This window comes from Ascidia mentula, chromosome 5 (assembly GCF_947561715.1).
Source record: "Ascidia mentula chromosome 5, kaAscMent1.1, whole genome shotgun sequence".
In the NCBI taxonomy this organism is placed as follows: Eukaryota; Metazoa; Chordata; class Ascidiacea; order Phlebobranchia; family Ascidiidae; genus Ascidia; species Ascidia mentula.
In genome coordinates, this window is record NC_138570.1 from 4,838,748 (window position 1) to 4,857,396 (window position 18,649).

General features: G+C 39.8%; 4 protein-coding genes across 4 annotated transcripts; 2 read left to right on the forward strand and 2 right to left on the reverse strand.

Moving 5' to 3' along the window:
• Positions 1–921: 921 nt before the first annotated feature.
• On the reverse strand, positions 922–2,701 carry LOC145903389 (uncharacterized). Its single transcript, XM_082991471.1, has 4 exons — positions 2,583–2,701; positions 2,127–2,305; positions 1,931–2,059; positions 922–1,031 (listed from the first exon to the last, which is right to left on the reverse strand). Exons 2-3 carry the CDS (start codon positions 2,277–2,279, stop codon positions 1,931–1,933), a joined length of 282 nt encoding a protein of 93 aa, XP_082847597.1. The 5' UTR covers positions 2,280–2,305; positions 2,583–2,701; the 3' UTR covers positions 922–1,031.
• An 815-nt stretch (positions 2,702–3,516) lies between these two features.
• On the forward strand, positions 3,517–8,642 carry LOC145902118 (uncharacterized). Its single transcript, XM_082989983.1, has 6 exons — positions 3,517–4,290; positions 4,396–4,542; positions 4,773–4,919; positions 5,160–5,266; positions 7,388–7,549; positions 7,871–8,642. Exons 1-6 carry the CDS (start codon positions 3,574–3,576, stop codon positions 7,938–7,940), a joined length of 1,350 nt encoding a protein of 449 aa, XP_082846109.1. The 5' UTR covers positions 3,517–3,573; the 3' UTR covers positions 7,941–8,642.
• A 318-nt stretch (positions 8,643–8,960) lies between these two features.
• Positions 8,961–12,391, forward strand: LOC145902014 (neuronal acetylcholine receptor subunit beta-2-like). The gene is made up of 13 exons (XM_082989847.1): positions 8,961–8,979; positions 9,124–9,174; positions 9,410–9,555; positions 9,632–9,703; positions 9,817–9,971; positions 10,026–10,134; positions 10,275–10,395; positions 10,521–10,721; positions 11,049–11,205; positions 11,423–11,574; positions 11,701–11,789; positions 11,903–12,073; positions 12,250–12,391. The coding sequence occupies exons 1-13, from the start codon at positions 8,961–8,963 to the stop codon at positions 12,382–12,384; spliced, it is 1,578 nt and encodes a 525-aa protein (XP_082845973.1). The 3' UTR covers positions 12,385–12,391.
• Positions 12,392–12,764: 373 nt separating this feature from the next.
• Positions 12,765–18,543, reverse strand: LOC145902127 (neuronal acetylcholine receptor subunit beta-4-like). Its single transcript, XM_082989995.1, has 12 exons — positions 18,402–18,543; positions 17,985–18,106; positions 17,493–17,570; positions 16,445–16,599; positions 16,105–16,213; positions 15,874–15,994; positions 15,419–15,619; positions 15,025–15,181; positions 14,656–14,801; positions 14,147–14,244; positions 13,560–13,760; positions 12,765–12,905 (listed from the first exon to the last, which is right to left on the reverse strand). Exons 1-12 carry the CDS (start codon positions 18,427–18,429, stop codon positions 12,768–12,770), a joined length of 1,554 nt encoding a protein of 517 aa, XP_082846121.1. The 5' UTR covers positions 18,430–18,543; the 3' UTR covers positions 12,765–12,767.
• Positions 18,544–18,649: the final 106 nt, after the last annotated feature.

Sequence of the window (18,649 nt, forward strand, 5' to 3'; positions counted from 1 at the left end):
CTAACAGCATTGAATGCAAACAATTTTGAAGGTGCATTGCCATGATTAAAGGTTGACATTTGTGAGTGTTTTTCAATCTATTGCTGTGGAAATCATGTAGGCTACAGTAAAAAATGTTGTGTTGGCGCCGTCTACCGGCACTTGTTAAAAAAATTGCGAGACACTTGATGTCAGCAAAATCTTACACGGTCACGCACTTGGTTGATCGATCAATGCGCTCAATCCACGTATAAAGTAGAAAATCTGTTGTGGTTTCTTGCCCAGGATAACCCAGCTACCAAGTTTATCTGCGCATTTTGTTGTTGGGAGAAAAATAGTTTTCGCAAAGCTTTGATCGCAAAATGTCTATGTTAGGCCCGCAATCAGTGTTCTACCGACTTGAATAAACTCATGCGCCGGGAGTACGAACTTTACGCATTTTAGTGTAGATTTTGGCGTTTAGACATTTAGTTAAAAATCACTTCTGCACTGTGTTAAAAAAATTCTTTGAATGCAGCAGAAATTAGATGGATTGTAAAGAAAAAAATTTAACCAACGCACAATGAAGGGTGTCTGTATGTTAGTTCTTTGTTTGCTGGAAAATCTATATCAACTACACATGGCCCAAGGTTTTAAAAGGCTCTACAAGTGTGCCCTACAGTTGCAAGTTGCAACCACATTTTATTCCACTAAAGATCAGCTGTGTTATTCCTTACACAGTAAGCCCCAGCCATTTGTTCACATGAAAACAGTCCGTAGTTCCACCCTCATAAAACTTTAAAATCAAAGCTTGGGCCTCCTTGGTTTGGGCCTGATTTTGTGAGATAAAGTTCTAATATTAGATGGCAGAGAGATTGCAAGTTGACCTCACAAACATGTTCGGAATCAAACATCCTCGGCTTTAACCTGGGCTACTTCCTTTTAAAACAAACTTCCTCGAGGTCACATGGTAACATCAGGTTTTATTGAACACAGAATATTTGAACCAATGGGTGACAAATTTCAAAATAAACTTCACAACCAAAAATCCAGGAACTTTCAAGAGTAAAAACCTGAAAAAAGACAAATATGATCACTAGCATCACATGACATTGTCCACAAGTAATGTCAAGACATCAAAAATGCCCAGGTTTCTGTAATACTTGGTGGATGTCAACTAGAAGTTTGTTGCCACTTGTCCTAATAATTCACACTTACTATGTTAACATAACATGATATAAGATCAAGTTGCTAAACCGTGTTTACAGTGGGGGGTGTAGGGTTGAAGTGTATTCGGCTCTTACAGCGGCAGCTCAATGTGTTTTTAGACATGTTTAATATTTTTGGAAAGCTTGATTTTTGAGCTTTTGTATGGTTGTAAATTGAAACTTGGGCCATAACGATAAAAAAAGTTATTAAGGAAAAATCGATATTTTTTCATGTTTCAAAAATATAAATTCATTTTTCTGTATAAGCCCCAGCGAATTTTTCAAAAGTTTTGATATCGTTTGAAAGGGTTTAGCGCGTAGAATGTTATGCTTTAAAATTTAGCGAAGCGAATCTTGTTTTCGCGACTTATGTCATAATACGCATATGATATTAATAACCAAATTTGAATATATTTTTTTTTAATAATTTTGGTATCGTTGGAAAGATCAGCCTATGATCTGTATCGTGTGAAAAAATCATGGCGCTACCTCGTAAGGTGGCCGAGTAACGCGCGTTCAAACTTTTGTTAACTGGCGATTTTTTTTTTGTCAACTAACATCCCTCTGGTCATAAATATGGTATGTAACATTATTTGCAAAGTGGTCTGGGTTGATTAAAAATCTAGGTCGAAAATAAGACCCACAACATGAAACAAAATGTCAACATCACTTTCCTACACCATTAGCAATATTGTTAATCTCAAGTTTCTTGTGCACTTCACACAAAAGTAATAAATACTGATAAAAATACAACAATTACTCACTTATTCTTGCCACGACGCCTTGGCACTCCTTAGAACACCAAATTCACGAATTTCATTGAAGACCTTCTCTTGGTCAAGGTTGTTGTAAAACTTGTTGATTTTCTGACTGTGTCTGTAGAAGAGTCCATACTAAAAACAAAACCAAAATGAATTTCCAAGACACAATAAAACTTATCATTGAACAGCATATACTTACATACATAACTCCAAACACACCGTAGCAAAAAACTGCAGCAGGAAGAGAGGCTTTCCTGACTGCCTCCAATCGAGGTCTATACATGCCAGTAGGTTTTTGCAGTGGCCCTTTTGCCAAGGGTGCATATGCTTTTTTAACCAGACTGTCTGCCATTTTCTTGATTGGTTATCAGTTTTAACCTGTGGCGCAGTTTACATGTTAACACAATATTTCAAAGGCAGTTTATTTAAACAACTTTTAAAAAACACATTTAGGTGGTGAAAGTTTAGCACAAATAATTTTGATGGAGTTTCTTTAAATGTTCATAATGTAAAATGTAATTATGATTTATTACAAAACATGTTGTAAGATGCAATATCGACAGCGGATGCAAAACCTGACACTTTTTCAAATATTATGACAGTGTCGCTACAACATCACACATAATTGCTACAAGTCACAAAACAGATTTCTTACCAAAACTTCCGACAACCAACTCTGCAAACCAATGAACGCGTAAACTTCTCAACCTTCACGAATGCTTTATTTTCACAACGGCAAAAGAGTCACGTAGCTGACGAAGCTAAATAAATTTAATTTTAAACATTGCTGCTGTCTAACACTTGCCAGACTTGTCTGCTCAAAACAAATGATATTTTATGTGGCAAATTTATGAAACGTTACTTATATTTAAAGGTATCGTGATTCAACTATACAATATAATCGTCGTTTTAATTCAACAATATACTTGTCGCGAAATTTAAGGTAATGAAATTAAATTGCAATTTTTTTTAATCTAGTATAAATTCAAACAAAAGAATAAATTTCAGGTTGACCCCAAGAAAAAAAAATGGTAAGCGTTGGGTATATAACAAGATGTGATGCGCAGTTGGTGGTCAGTTGGTTTGTTTCGGTGTAGTGAGCGGAGCGCTGTGGTAGAGTGGAAAGGAATAGGGAAGGCGGAGTAGCGTTGACATTAGTTGTTTTTGTTTCGTTTTTTCGCCCTAAGCGTAAGATCAGCGTTCGGTTTTAAACAGTTACAATACATTAATATTAGTGCTAGCAGTTAAACAACAAAACGCGAGTCACCTTGGATCACTAATCATGCTTATCGAGTTGGCGTGGCCATGCTATGCGTGTGATTTCCGTTAATTAAACCTACACAACTTAATTCCTGTGGTTCGCAGATCAGCTAAATTTAAAAACATCATTGCAACAGATGACCTTTGGTAATACAAAAAAACTAATTACACAACACAAAATGCATATTACGATGATATAGAATAGGCTACATATTTTGTGTCTTTTATAATTGATAAAGGTAGACGAGGTTTTAATGTTGGAATTTTACTAAAAGATTAGTGGTAATTATTCAAACATTTTGTTTTGATTCAAAAACATTTTCAGCACTACTTGCGGCTAGGTTTGGTCATACTATTGTATCCTTTAAAATTGCTGGTTGCCAAACATGGATGAATATGGTGGAACATTTTTTGATTTGGTCTCTTCCACCCCATCCTACCCTCTGTGCAGTGGAGGAGCTTATCCAAATGATCTGGGCAGTTTCACAAATGCAGAAACATACAGTAAGCTGCCCGGAGCCTCCATTCAAGAACAAGTCAGTGATCTGGACTCCTTGCTGTTACCGGCTGCAGAAATTGCGACAAATGCTAATACAATGACCATTGAGAGCAAGACGTCAGAAATACACAGAGAAGTAAATGGCAACAATGAAGGGATGTTCAACTTGCTCTCGAACAAAAGCATTAAAACTGAAATTATGCAAGACTCCTTTTTCCAAAACTCTTCAGTTGGCTTCATGGAGCAATCCCAATCCCTTGACGCAATTTTAGATCAATGTAACACTTCAGTGATGACAAACAATGCAACCGTGCACAGTCGAATAGCAACTGCACCAGTAAAGTTAGAAAAATTACCTAATGTCCCAAGAATAATTCGTCCAGATGGGACTGTACAGACTTTAACTGCTGGAAGTAAAATCCAGATACAAGGACTATCTGCAGGCTCAAAAATGATAAGAGTATGTGTAGCAAAATCAAATACTCAACTGAACGCAATGAAATCAGTTCCGAATGTTCAAATCGCACCAGTGCAATGTAAACAAGAAGTATTTGACAATAACCCAGAGACATTTACAATCAGTGCAGAGAATTTAAAACCAGTGGTATGTTATTTTTGGTATTTTTTTTGCTTTGGCAGTTCATGTACTTTAATATAAAAGTTTAAATACTTTAATATGTAAGTATAAAACTAATTGAACTTATTGCAGGAAAACATGAAAGAAGATCTTGACAACCCAAAACACGTCAAAGTGATTGTGTCCAATGTTGTTGCCTCATTTCGTGTGAGATGCCATTTGAGCCTTCGGAGGATCGCACTTGAAGGTGTGGATGTTGTTTATCGAAGAGAATCGCAGGTAAGGCCCCAAATTCTCTTATATTATAAGTATGTTTTATTGCTTTAAAAAGCATCACAAATTCTTATTCAAATTAGTTGCAGTAAAACAAATGTTGATACACTAATTAATAACCATTGTGCATTCTACACTAATATGACCTTTTTGGTTTATGATATAAATATTCTGTTGATTTTTTTTTGTTCCTTTTTATATTGAGTAAAAGGGACCTTTTTTATGTATTGATACAGAAGGTGGTCATGCGCCTTAGAAATCCAAAGTGCACAGCTTATATGTGGTCATCAGGAAAGATTGTTTGTACTGGCTCAAGTTCAGAACCAAATGCAAAGAAAGCTGCACGAAAAATTGCCCGTCGTTTAGAAAACATTGGCTTCAAGGTATTACTATAGCACTGTTTGTAGAGTATGTGATATGGCTTTCACCTAAGATTTTAATCTCAATGACAAAAAAAATAGTTTACTTTTAGAAGCATCTGTTTTGTTTCATTTTTATTTTGTAAAACATCCTTTTCATGTTAAATGTCAGGCCAAACTGACTTACATAAAATATGCTGATGGTTTTAATTATACTGTGACTCTGTAAGCATTTCCCAAATTAAGCTATCTTTATTTTTGCAGATTCGGTTCTCTGAATTTAAAGTGGTGAACGTGCTGGCAGTTAGCAAGATGCCGTATGCAATAGACATCAATGAATTCTCTCAAGCTCACCGTGGCAGGCATTGCAGGTTTCTACATATTATGCTAATATTCAAATTAATTCATAGTATCTCATATGCATATGTGTGTATGAATATGCATGCACCATGCCATTTGTATGACTTACTGGTCGAATGTGGATATATTAAATCATTTACTGTGCAAGGTAAGACTATGGCTGCAGGGTGACACCAGCATGGTGAATAATTCATTACTTGAACATCTTTTGGGTCTTCAGTGGAAAACAATATAATCAAGTGGTGTTTGTGATTTTGGCTGGGTTTGGAATGACAACAGTAAATATTTATGCCCTGCAAATAATATATGCATTGGCCTTCCTATAAGTGTTTCAGTTGAGGTCAGCAGATGGGATAAAAAGGGCCTTGTTGCCCTGTCATGAAATCTTTTAAACATTCCAATACAAGACGTTTATATCCAGCAAAAATAAGGCCCAAACAACTGCAGCTGCAGTGCATCATTTTTAAACAACTATCGCCAGGACGGAAGTTGCCATGCACTGTATTGAACTTTGATATGGCAACTGCCTAGAGTTATATTTTTTTATGTCCGCCAATTTCAATGACGAATCGCCCATGGTAGCAGCCGGCCACTGATCTAAAGATGCAGGATATCGCGCAACAACCATACATTGCACCCTTTGTGAAAAGTGTGAACATTTCGCACGTTTACCAAGATGCGTGTGAACGTCATTCACACCGCGGCCACCCCGCCATGTACAACAAAGGGGTGTTAGATTTTGACCCTTGCGCAGCCAGCGGCGTCACCCGCCACAGCGGCAATACGGCCTTTTGCGTTAGCAAGCCAGGAAGCTGCGTCGGGACTACCTAATGACCGTAATCTGCCGCTGGTAATTGCCGGCAACACGTACCTTTAGCGCCAGACGCAGGTATTAATTCGGCGTTGTTAATTACTCTCGCTTACCTCTTAAGTGAGGAGACGAAAGAAGGGAGACGAAAGTGAAAGTGTGGGACCCTGAATGCACATTTTGTTCTCCCTGTTGTCAGAATCGCGTTTTGCCTGTGCTGTTTTTTTCGCACACTACCTTTGTGCCACCCACAAACATCGACAATACCTTTACAGTTATTTGAAAGAAACTCTCCATTTTTGGGGGCCGCCTGCTTGCTCACATGTAATTTGTATCATGGTTCCTTCATCGCTGACAACACAGCCGTCATAATTTTTAGCTGCTTTTTGTCCACTCAATGCTTGGGAAACCTAGTTCCTGTGCCAGAAAACAACTGTGTCACCGTCAGTATGCTCCTCAGCGTTTTGCGATAGCCCGAAATAATGTCAGTTCAGTGACGACTGAAACTCCGCCATGTCACGATGACATTATGCCACACAGTCGTTCTTTCTGTCCCGCCCAAGCCAGTCTGATCACGTTGTCACGACTCTGACCCTATGAGGCTCGTGGCAAGTCCACGAACCAGTCGCTTGTCCAAAGCGACGTTCAAGCCTGATGCCCGAGTTCCTGCATGCAGTCTGTTACAGGGTAAACAACAAAAATCACATCAGTTAATCGCTGTATTATCTCCACAAAAAGCCCACTTCCCAATTCAGATCATAGTTAGTTAATTGCCTGCAAAAGCATTGGTATTATCACCCCGGACATAGTAATATATGATAGGTTGACGAAAATACAAAATCACATCAGTTAAGTGCTGTATTATCTTCACGAAAAGCTCACTGGACCATAGCTGGTTATTCGCCTGTAAAACCTTTGTAATATAGCGCGGTGACGATGAAAGTGGTTCGTTGCCAATGTACCGTAAAGTTTTACTGCAAGCAGACCACAGTTGTCATGTTCATGAAACCAATCAAGGGTATTTACATATGAGTTACATGCTGATAGTCGGGCCAGTAAGCTAGGATCAGAGGACACAGGCCCATGTCGCTTCCTCGAGTTTTTAAGGAAACGTAAACAACATGACTGAAGCCCATTGGATGAAATTCTCGGTGACGTAGAGTCGCCGGCGCTTTTCCGTCTGTGGACTGGCATCGTTTTCCGGGGTTCAGCAACAGTTTGTATATTGTCTGGCGTGTGAAAGGCTGTAGCGAAATTTATTAGGACTTAAGTAAAGGTTGTAATAATGTCAATATGTGAAGCTAAACTTGCTTCTCTTTATCAGCTACGAACCGGAACTGCACCCTGGCGTCACCTACCGGATCAACGACCTGAAAGCGACTTTAAAAATATTCTCAACTGGTTCTGTGACGGTCACAGCCAGGTCTGTGCAGCGGGCGGAGGACGCGGTCAAACAGGTCTATCCATCCTTCAAGCCATTTTACAAGTAAGCGCCATCGCCCTAGATGCGTGTTTGGGCAAGTTTTGTTATTTGTTTTTTTTCTTTACCATTGAACCGATTGATTAAAAAGCGTTGAAGTGAGTTCAATAGACGTGTCGTGGCTGTTTTTTGGGAAACTTTTTTCGGAAAACGTTTAAATTCGTTGGCTTTTTTGGGGAAACAGCAGCGTTGTAAAACCAGCAGAAATGTTCATTACACTACCAAGGCTCTGTTCAACGAGAATTTCCGTGCAAGTTAAGCAAACTTACAACAGCGAGATCCTAAAATAACGCAAGCCCCGTAAAAAATGTATTGCTTATTTCACAGATTCGACCGTCCTAATCACTGGGGCGACTTTGAAGATGCGTTGCCTAGCGACACCGAAGACTGCAGTTGATGACGCCATCATAGTGTTTATGCCTGTATCGTTATTTGGCCGGTTTGTATAAACCCCGCAAACTGCGGAATTCCTCGAAATTTTCGCTGCTTCCAGGACGAGAAAGCAACAACTCTCGTGACGCATCCACGATATTCGTCAGTTCGAAACCGACCCATTTACCCACACCGTGGTCGGTTTGCAATATTCGTTTGATTTATAAAAAATCCGCTGCACGGAAGTTTTCCGTTTGTCTAGCCATAAGTTGCCTTTTCCTCTTTCCGTTCTTGTCTATAGGCGTCAGTGTCCTTACTTCTTCGTATTAAGTCTGTGCCCTTTTTAAACGCGAATCCAAACGGCTTTAGTAAAAAACGTCTGTCGTGACGAGGCTTTCCTCTGCGCACTACATTGGATCTTAGCTAGTTGGCCGTTTGCGACTAGTTTACAACAGTAAAGTGTGCGGTTACTGTCTGTTGTTTGCTTTCTGTTTTTTGACGACCTCGTGTCACACTTTTCTTTGTGTTGTTCGTATTTTTCGCACCCGCACACCATAGGAACACAATGCGTTATCTTTATTACGCGTGCTTTGATATTCTTCTGTGCTTAATGTATACAGCGACACCCAGCGGTTTTGTACCTTTAGTGTGTTCTGCCGCTATGGGTCAGTCGCGCGCATCTATATGCTGTTTTCCCGCTGCGCGATCTCTTTTGGCTGTGTTTGTCAAATAAACGATTTTGTTATGCTGTTAAGTTGCCCTATTGCTAAATATGCATCGAAGTTACTAACGTTTAGGGAGTTGTAAGCTGTACTTGCCACGATATAAGACAGTGTTTCTCAACTTTTTTGAGGTGAGTTATGGCCCAGTAAAACTCGAACATAAAAAATGCCAAAGATATGATAGGTTGAAACAAGGGCACTTTCTGCAGTTTACTTTTATTATTGCATGTACTGCATTTTAATCATTTTTTATGTCGACGAGATGCCCGCGAACTTCATTGAATTCATGGACTCAGGTAAAGAAACACTTCAAATATATCAAAATGGCGCGTGACAGACCAAGTAAAAAATGTTAGTGAAGTTATTGCGTCACGGGTTCGCTGATCACCAGCAGCTGAACTTTAACAAGGTTGGGTAGGGTTTGCAACGTTTAGATCCCGCGGGATTGTTTAAGTTGACGTTGCAACTTGGCGGTCTTGTGCTCAGCCTGTTTAGCGATCGACGCAAAGCGAGTTAATTACGAGGCCGTAGGAATAGGTACAAAATAAATAGTTACAGGCAACTCCAGAACCTCATGTTTTAGTTAGCATTGTCGTCTGACTTAATAGCCTTTATGGTTTTATGTCATTCTATTTCTTTTTCGTTTTAGTTCATCTGCGTAGTTAATTTTTTGCGCAAAATATACACATGATTTGACTTGATTTTGATTTTTGTGAGATTTTGTAATGACGAAAACTTGGACTTCCAATGTTAAATGTTCTGAATTTTGCAGAGAGAACCAAAATGCCTGATGTTTGTTTAGTTGTCGTCCTCCTTTGCATGCTAACGTTTGGTGCTCAAAAAACCATCTCATCACCGGCAAATTTCTCAACGGAAGCCCGACTAGCCACAAACCTCTTGTTAAAGTATAACAAACAGGTATTTGTGCATTAACACTGCGATAAGAAGGTTTCGAATCTATTACGCCAGTTGCGTTGTGTTGTATAATTTCCAGATTCGACCAGATGGGATAAATGGTAGAATTGTTGTGAAAGTTGGTATGGACCTGCTGCAGATCATAAGCGTGGTAAATGAGACACTTTTCAGTTTGTTCAAAAACACCAACTAAAATACTTGTGTACATATTTCGACAACATATTGAGCTGTGAATTATTGATATGCAAAGCCGCCCTTTTAAAGAACGCCAAATCCGAGCTTTTGACAACGACTTCCTATATGACGTACGTGTGGGTCGACAAGCGCTTGACTTGGACCCCAAGCGACTACGATGGAATCAACCTGACACGGATTGGCGTAGATTACATTTGGACACCCACAATAATACTAGAAAACAGGTAGCACATTTTCAGGCTGCTACAACAGCACAATTTTAACACGCTTGGTTTCAGTCAGGTTCGTCACATGCAAGAAAGTCTCCGAGTTATGGCTCTGGTGCATTTCGATGGTGAAGTAGAATGGCTTCCTCCAGCTATTTACAGAAGTTCTTGCATAATGTCGGTAGGGTTTAACAGCATACGAGTGGCTTTGTTTAAGGCTTTTATATTATTTGTATTTATTGGCCTTTCGTTTTCCCACTGTCAACATATATAGGTCTTGCGAGGTACACTTGCCTGATGTCTTATTTTTCGGTTTGTTAGATGAATATGTTTCCGTTCGACTGGCAAAACTGTTCGCTCGTTTTTCGTTCATCCAACTTCGACCAATCGCAAATGACGTTTGACTTTGCTTACACAAATCAAATCACTGTGGACAAAAACGGTAGTGTTTTTTGTTTTGTTTCAACATCCTTGGCTAATAACGTATATGTTTCCACATCAAACCACATGAACGTACTTGTTGAAAAAAAACTTGTTGGCATGTGTCTATTTTTTTTGGTGATGCAGCTTTTGTTCCAAACGGGGAGTGGGACTTGCTCCAAAAGCCAATTACAATCCTGCAACAGAAAGACGACAGCAAGTTCCAGAAGGTCAGCTTCAACTTAATAATCAAGCGACGTCCACAGTTTTACGTCATGAATCTTCTGCTGCCGTGTGTGATGCTCTCCATATTGGCTTGTTTCGTATTTTACCTCCCAGTGGTGGCCGGTAGGTGGCGTTTTAGCTTTTTCTACATGATTTTTTTTGGCAGCATTGTTCAAGCGCTCGACCCATATACCGAGAAGAAAACCTGTTTGGGATTCGTGGCCAGGGTTTCTGAGTTCAAATCCAGGTGTGGACAGTGGTCAAAAAGAAATAAAATAAAAATAACATGATAATTTTTTTAAATTTGTTTTATTTCACCGGGATTTGAACCCTGAACTTTTCGGCTACAAACCCCATTCAGGTTTTCTTCTTGCCACATGGGTCGGGCACTTGACCAATGTTGCAAATAATAAGAATAACTTATTTATTGTGATCACTTATTCTGCTCAGGAGAGAAAATTTCTTTGGCGATTTCGTTGCTGCTTGGCTATACTATTTTTATTTTTCTTCTTGCCCAAGTCATGCCCTCAACGTCGCTGGCTGTCCCTATATTTGCTTCCTATTTGCTCTTCACGACGATCCTGCTGTGTTTTTCTATATTGTGTTGGTAGGTTTGTGAATAACATACGCGTTTTCTGCGGGTCTCATTCCATGAACGTATTTTCAGCAAAATGGAGTTATGTTCTTGATAAATGTTGTAATGGTGTAGATTGCAATATGTTGCATTGCAATACACGTCTTAAAACAAACAACTTTAAGATTAAAAACTGTTTGCGACGCCTTCAGGAACGTGTGGTGTTTGAATATTGTTGTTTTTTCGACAGTGTTATCGTTTACAACTTCCACTTTCGATCTCTCAAAACTCACAAAATGCCGAAGCGTTTTCGGGACGCTTTCCTCACGGTCATCGGACCGTTTCTGGGCTTGAAACAACCAAATTTGAAATGGAGAGCCACGAGTGGCAAAGCCCAAACAGGTGAACCCAGGTCTAAAAATACCCTATATGAAGACACATGTTAACTGGTGCATATGAATACAACATAATATGGCTGATTCGCAAAGCGAACAATTAAGTTACCCGAATGTTTTTACTGTTGTTTAGCAACCGAGAATAAATCTACGCCAAGCAAGCAAATGTTGAATGGAAACACACCGAATCCAGATTGCGGAACCACCATCTACCAAGAACAGGTTTCGTATCAACAAAAAAACTTTTAGTTTTCATCAATAATACTAGCTTCTTTATTATCATGAAAGAAAAATTGAAATGTCAGGATTTTCTTTCGCTTTGCGCATGCGCACAGGCACAGAGGCTTGGATTTCGACCGCGATTCAAGCAATCACGTGACAAGGAAAATGGCGAAGGATTGTTCGTACCCTTGGCTGTCCAAAATGCCCCGGTGGAACTGAGACCCACGCTCAACTTTATCAACTACGTTACTGGGCATGTGAGACTAGACCGTAAAAAGGAAATCGTAAGAACTTTGTCATAGATTTAATTCATTGGAGCTGTTGAATTTAGTTATTTTGATAATGCGACTGACGTAAATTAAGTGCTAGGTTTTTTCCACCAAATTATTTGCTCGAATCATTTAACGTCGGCAAAGTAACATTTCATCAATAAAGAAACAAAACTGAAATCTTTCACCAGGCAACGGATGACTGGGCCTTTGTGGCGTATGTGTTGGACCGTCTTGTTTTCTGGATATACCTGATGGCTACCCTTGGGGGACTCGTTGGCTTCTACGTGCGCGTTCTCACCGCTCATTACCCTGAGCTGATCTAAGCGCAAAAGAGCAATTCTACGTCTGTCCAGAGAATTGATGAATCTTGAACAGTTTGTCTTCCGCTAGCTGCCGGTAAAGAGCACATATTATGAAAATCGCTTCCAGCTGTTTTTCTTTCGAAAGCGAATGTATATTCAACAGACAAAAGATTGCAACACATTTTCATCAGTAAACGAAAAAAGTCAAATAATGTTTTGAAGGTTATTTTCACTGACAAGGAAGGACGTCGTCGATTGTGAAATATAAGATTGTGCGTTGTTTTCGCTTTTGCTTGTATTCAGTTCCCAGACGAAAATTAACAAAATAAATTAGTAGTCACTTTTTCCCCAGCAGCACTTCACCGGCATGAGTCCACAAAACTGGTCGAATTTGTTGCAAACTTTTAAGAGTTCTTTTTCGGATAGTCGGCAAAGGTCGTCTGCAGGAAGAAGGCGAGAGTTCCGAGACCGAAGACAGCGCAGTATAACCACAAGAGGAAGTAGTCGAGCACGCGAGCTACGTACGCCCAATCGTCCTGAGACTGTAAAGCAAATGTGTCATGATATTTACTATCTCGGTCCCTTGCGGATATTTTTTCACGCAAGTTGATTGCTAAGGAGAGCACTAGACTTTCTTGTAATGCCATAGTAAGGTCTTATATTATGGTAAACACAGTGGTTTCTGTTACAAGAAATTATACAGCTTGCTTTAGGATGTAATAGGAAAAAAACCACTTAAGCACTGACAAATCAATACCAAGTTTATCTAAAGTCTTTGACAATGCAATAATTAAAAAATCCACTTCTATGTTCTAAGACTGGTTCCTTAATTTTCCCAGAATCCAGCCCTCTGATTGGCATTGTATTTTCTCGGCGACACCAATTTATTTGAATTCTATTTGAAGAAGAAATTGATGGTGCCTTTGTAGGCGAAATCGATTTTTCGTATTTCATAAATTAACCGACTGACGGTAATCAGAAACACTTGGTTTCAAACTTTTGCTATCCGCTAATTGCTGTCGCTGGTTTTGAGACAGTGCCACATCAGGGGCTAGATTCTGTCTATTTTAGAGATTACTTTTCGACACCAATTTTTTTTGATAATAGGTCAATGTTATGAAACTATCAGTTGACTTTAATTGGAAACGTCCATGTTCTATTTGCGAAACAAAAGCATGAAATAGTTTTGGGCGTACCGACGATTTGTGATCCTCCTCTTTCTTGTGTCGCACGATGTAGTTGATTGCGTCTACTGCTGGTTTCAACGGTTCCGGGACATTTTGTACGGTGGGCGGAAGCAGTAAGTTGTCCGCTTCGCTGTTGCCATTTGACAAGTTTAACTCACTAAAGCCGTATGCGTTCTTCGTGTGTCGGGGTCGGAAACCGTATCTCTCCGCCTGTCAGTACATTAAAATGTTTGAGTTAAACAAGAGTGGATTGTAGGTCACTCTGATGCAGTAAAGTATTTTAAATTCGACTTTTAATGGACGATGGCAGTATGAAGACTGCCAATATAATCAGGGTTACCATTTCGTGTTAACTTTTGAAGTTCATGCTTATTTTGAGTCCTCGCCAATCAGCGCTCCAATACTCGGTCTGGGCAATAACGCACACCACATGTTACCATTGGTCAATAGGTATGAAAATTTAGTACTTCTTTATAATGGTTCATCATAATTCGAAATTAAACGTTACCCGAAAATAAAAATTCACTTATATGTGGACTTTTCCCAATGTCCTTACCGCAAAACCAGATGGTTTAAATCTACTTATACACACAAACCTGCTGGTCGAATATAATCTCGCTCGGCGCTTTCCAGTTGCTCCTGTCCCTCATCGCCTTCCGCACTATCACCGAACTCGCGCGTCTTCTCATCACCACTGCAACACACAAGTTCAAGATCACGCATAGACTAACAAAACACGCTGGGTCTTCTATTCGACACGTAAAGCGCGAGCCGACGACTGAAAGAACGTGATTTATGGCGGGATTTGGTGAAGTAACTCCTCGAGTTTTCGGTATAACTTTATCGCCAGTTTAAAAGCGGACATGATGAAGTTGAAAGATGCGGTTGTGTTGGTCATGGTTCAGTGTCAACCAAACGGGAGCGCAATTGACCGTGATGCCACAGGTGTGGCAGATTAGATACACAAAAGAAGACTGATTTACGGTTTATGCGATTTGTCTAATCTCTGCATTCACACGCCAAAGTGATAAAAGTCTAAAAAATTCCTAAAGTTAAACAAAATTGATCAAGGCAGTAACGTGACTAAGTGTATTACGTCACTTACCGCCGGCAGGCTCTTCCTTGCTCTCATCCGATCCTGGTCGCTCCACTTTTAGAAAAGGACCCAACCAGTCCATGAAAATCTTCACCACCCAATCGGACATGACGTGTGTGACGTTGGAACGGTAATGCACGTTGCACACAATTACGCTGCCAGAAAGAGGAACGTTATAGGCTTGAATGCAAAGATACCGATCTGACTGTTACCAGATGAGAAATATTTGTTTTCACTCTGTTATATAATTATTTTTACAAACAAAAATAGTATGTTTTCTGATTTGTGAATTATGAAGCTTAGCTGACAAATATAAGTTACCCTAAACCGTATCCCTCCAAACCTTTAGCGTGTGCTAAGTTGTTTCAATTTCAATACCTTGTTATGACGCTGAGAATAACGAGAGTCATGCAAAAGAGAAGATAGCCGGCGATGAGTGGGACGGCCAGTGACGTCTCCGGCATCCGCTGTGCGATAAGGAAGAGGAACACAGTCTCGCCGAGTAAGATGGAAATGGAAAGTGTCATCTTTTCACCTTCAAGAGACCACAAAAGTCATTGGTCTTTTTCACACGAAACGAATGAAACCGTAAATGGTCGATTTAGTATTTACGCAAGCAAATGGTCTTTTTACACACGAAACGGGTAAAAGCGTATTACGAATCACTCTCCAGCACGATAGCTTCAAAACCATACAGTACAAACGATTATTTTTTTGTAACTGACACAGTAATTTGAAGGTTCACTTGGAAATTCCTCACTATGGGACTCACATGAGATGGACGGAAGATAAAAGACGAAGCAGGAGAGAGACGACATGAGGATGCACGGCAGTATGAGGTTCATCACGTAGAACTGGGGTCGACGAATTATGACGAAATAAAAGGTGACGTCCTGGTATAACTCGTCCTTAGCTTTGACGTTTACTCGAACTGGCTTTTGTATTAAATCCCATTCACCGTTTGGCTGAAAAGCTGAGAAGAAGAAGAAGTGCAAAAACGTGATTCATGTTCGACTTGGGTCTTAAATAAGTCGGTTTTACAAAAACACAAACTATAACTATACCGTTTTGAAAAGCAAGCACCTTCTGAGAGTTTTCAGTCGTTTCATTACAATAAACTGTTGCCATAAAATATCTGAATACCACTGTCAAGCAGGAAAAGCATGTGCACATTGCTTGATTGGCGAACTATAGCTTTGAAAAAGGCAACAAAAGCTTTTTTTTTACCTGCAGGGTCAACGTAAATCTCGCTGCCATACGCAAGGCCTAACTCCATTTGTGAACGATCGTACGTCGCCGATTTAAAAGTCATGGTGCAGTTCTGCCAGTCGAATGGAAATAAAGCCACCTAGAGTTAAAACATGCATGATTATAACTTCTATCGTGACATTACGTCCCAGGTTTGAAACAACCCTCAGAATACAATACATTATTGGGATTTCTGAGCAGGAATTTTACCTCAATGGTGCAAGAGCTCCTGTACAAGGCTGGAGGAAGCCACTCCATGTTTCCGTTGTGATGAACAAGAACGTTCGTCATTAAAGAAACATCGAAGGAATCGTCTTTGCTGTAAATCAAGTTTATATTTACGACCAAATTGCAAATGGAAAACATTGAGTAGCTTTTACGTAATCCAAACTGGACAAACGTGTTGTGGACTTTTACTACACGACGAAGCTGAATTTTCATTTTAAACAAACGGAAGCAGTTTGGCGGCTCCTTAGTGTTTGACAGCACAATATAGTAGTACTTCCGACACAACATTTTCTAACGCCGGAAATCATGGCCCAGTCTGAACCTGTTCTGCAAGATGATTCTTGGAGTCCACACAGCCGATGGAGGAAGACGCATAATCGTGATTCCGTCGTAATCTCCGGGACTCCACCCGAACCGTTCGTCAAACCACTCGTGTGTCATGTATACCGACGTTGCCAACTCTTGCGATTTCTCTTTCTGTGTACAATGTATGTGGTCAGAATTGCTATAGATGTTAACCCGAAATTAGGAACGATAAAAAAGGACCACGATTTACCTTTAATGGCGTTTACAAGCCTGCAATTTCAATTTAATGACCTTTTTTAGTCGCAATGTCAAAATTCCCCAAAGTGCCTGTGTTTAACGTTATTTGTGCCAAAACATATAATTACATAAGGACGCCTGTGGCTTAAACAGCTTAAAATGTCTAAAAATGCGATTCCCTGTCACAAGTAAGGACAAATATTTGAAACAAGGAAGCTCGTATTTTTCGACATATCGACCTTTAAAACTAGAAGAAAATGGCAAATCTGTATATGGTGGCTACTTGTTTACTTTTGTTGCCATGGAATCACGTTTAATTCGATCTTGAAATACTCGAGTTTTTCGAACAAACCACAATTAAAATGTTAACTACACAAGGTAACATGTGTAGTTAAGTCTATTAACTTTGTCCTTGGCTTAAAGCCATGACGCAAAAGAATTCCAGTCGTTAGTGTGACAACATGCTGAAGTTTGCCGCCGAACACCGAAGACAAACAATATATACAGTCCTGAAGTGAGTTGTGGCGAAGTAAATTGGGGAATATCAATTCCCTACGGAGAGCATATTGAAGAGTTAATAATGAAGTGTTCCTTGAATCGTGGGCCGTTGGGTGCAAGCAAATACCAATGCCTGTTCCCTATGTACGGTCTTCGGGAAATACGACCGTATTGTACTGTATACAAACCTTGCAGCAGTACCCTTGTGTCATACTTGCAATGTAAGTGAACAACAAAGCGCATAAGCGTATGATCACAAATTAAGGTACAGATAAAACTAGAAGTACGATTTAACGGAAAATGTGGGAAGTGTAAAATATGATACCCACCACGCTAATAATCTGTGAAAGGGTCATGCCAAGCTTCACCAAAGTGCGGTTTTGGTAGTTTGGATTTGGAGGTCGCATCTGTCGAAAATAATACAATTTAAATGTACGGAGAAAAATCTCTATGTATAAACGCAAGGTCGAAAAATAATAAATGGGAATTAAAATTATAAAAAATGGCAAAGAAAAATCCTATATTTTCTATGTAGATATTCGCACTTCTCATTCTCATTTTCATTGTCAGTGAAATCACTTCCAAACTTAACACTCCATTTTGCGAACATGCGAATCCTTTTATTAATCCATGACACGCAAAATGGCGCCAGAAATAGCTCGAATCGTAAAACGAAAAAGCGCGTCGCCATCACATTTAATAAGACCTTGGCTCAGGTGCCAAACGGCACAATTCAAACACCGCTGTGTCCCGGCCCAATATTTGTGGAGCTGTGCAACTAGAACATTCTATCCCGATTTTGCGAGGGCCGGTTTACATACCTGGGCGTTGTAGTTTAGCAACAGCTTCTCCGTTAACGCTGACTCGAGCGACTTGAACTTGGCGCAATTCCCGCAAGCTGCCAACGCCGTACACGTGACAAGAAACCGCACAATAACCGAGCCTGTACAAAACCGCGACATCGGTTTAATGTTAAACACTTACTTTACCACAATTTGATAACGGAGGCGGGATTAGAAGAATTACAAATCGCATTTCATCGCATGAAAACAAGCATTAAAATTCCTGTCGACAGCTAGGCATGTGGAGAAACAGTGTTCTCTCATACATGGCGCAGGTGTTTCTAATTAAGCGCGACCACATTATTATGAAAAAGCGCATCTGCTTTCAGCAGTACCATCAATGGTGAGGAAATACTTTTATTAAGCATATGTTAATATATTTAATGAGTAACCTACCTTCCATTTTAAAGAAGTTGTTTGACATTCGAAGTGCAGAACCCGCAAACTGCCCTTTACCCTAAAACCAAGTCAGCATGGCCGTTACCTAATTTAAATAGCTTCCCTTGCAATTATCCTGACAGTAGACTTGTTGTTCTGGGTCTAGTCAGCAAGCAAGTATGTCTCTCCAGTAACTGGGGATGTCCAAATCGCACCATGGTGACGTCACAAACAGCTGCGTCCTGCCAAATGTAATAAAGTTAATT

What these genes read in the sequence shown, in the direction of transcription:
- LOC145902127 (XM_082989995.1), bottom strand. Translation starts at nt 18,429, where the DNA reads ATGTCAAACAACTTCTTTAAAATGGAAG. An exon ending in TTTCACAGATTATTAGCGTG is followed by an intron (nt 16,600 to 17,492) that starts GTGGGTATCATA and finishes CATTGTACACAG; the next exon opens with AAAGAGAAATCGCAAGAGTT. An exon ending in GATTTACGTTGACCCTGCAG is followed by an intron (nt 15,620 to 15,873) that starts GTAAAAAAAAAG and finishes TCTTCTTCTCAG; the next exon opens with CTTTTCAGCCAAACGGTGAA.
- LOC145902014 (XM_082989847.1), top strand. An exon ending in TTACGAGGCCGTAGGAATAG is followed by an intron (nt 9,175 to 9,409) that starts GTACAAAATAAA and finishes TGAATTTTGCAG; the next exon opens with AGAGAACCAAAATGCCTGAT. An exon ending in ACAATAATACTAGAAAACAG is followed by an intron (nt 9,972 to 10,025) that starts GTAGCACATTTT and finishes GCTTGGTTTCAG; the next exon opens with TCAGGTTCGTCACATGCAAG.
- LOC145902118 (XM_082989983.1), top strand. Translation starts at nt 3,574, where the DNA reads ATGGATGAATATGGTGGAACATTTTTTGATTTGGTCTCTTCCACCCCA. An exon ending in CAGAGAATTTAAAACCAGTG is followed by an intron (nt 4,291 to 4,395) that starts GTATGTTATTTT and finishes AACTTATTGCAG; the next exon opens with GAAAACATGAAAGAAGATCT. An exon ending in TAGAAAACATTGGCTTCAAG is followed by an intron (nt 4,920 to 5,159) that starts GTATTACTATAG and finishes TTATTTTTGCAG; the next exon opens with ATTCGGTTCTCTGAATTTAA.
- LOC145903389 (XM_082991471.1), bottom strand. Translation starts at nt 2,279, where the DNA reads ATGGCAGACAGTCTGGTTAAAAAAGCATATGCACCCTTGGCAAAAGGG. An exon ending in GTGTGTTTGGAGTTATGTAT is followed by an intron (nt 2,060 to 2,126) that starts GTAAGTATATGC and finishes TTTTGTTTTTAG; the next exon opens with TATGGACTCTTCTACAGACA.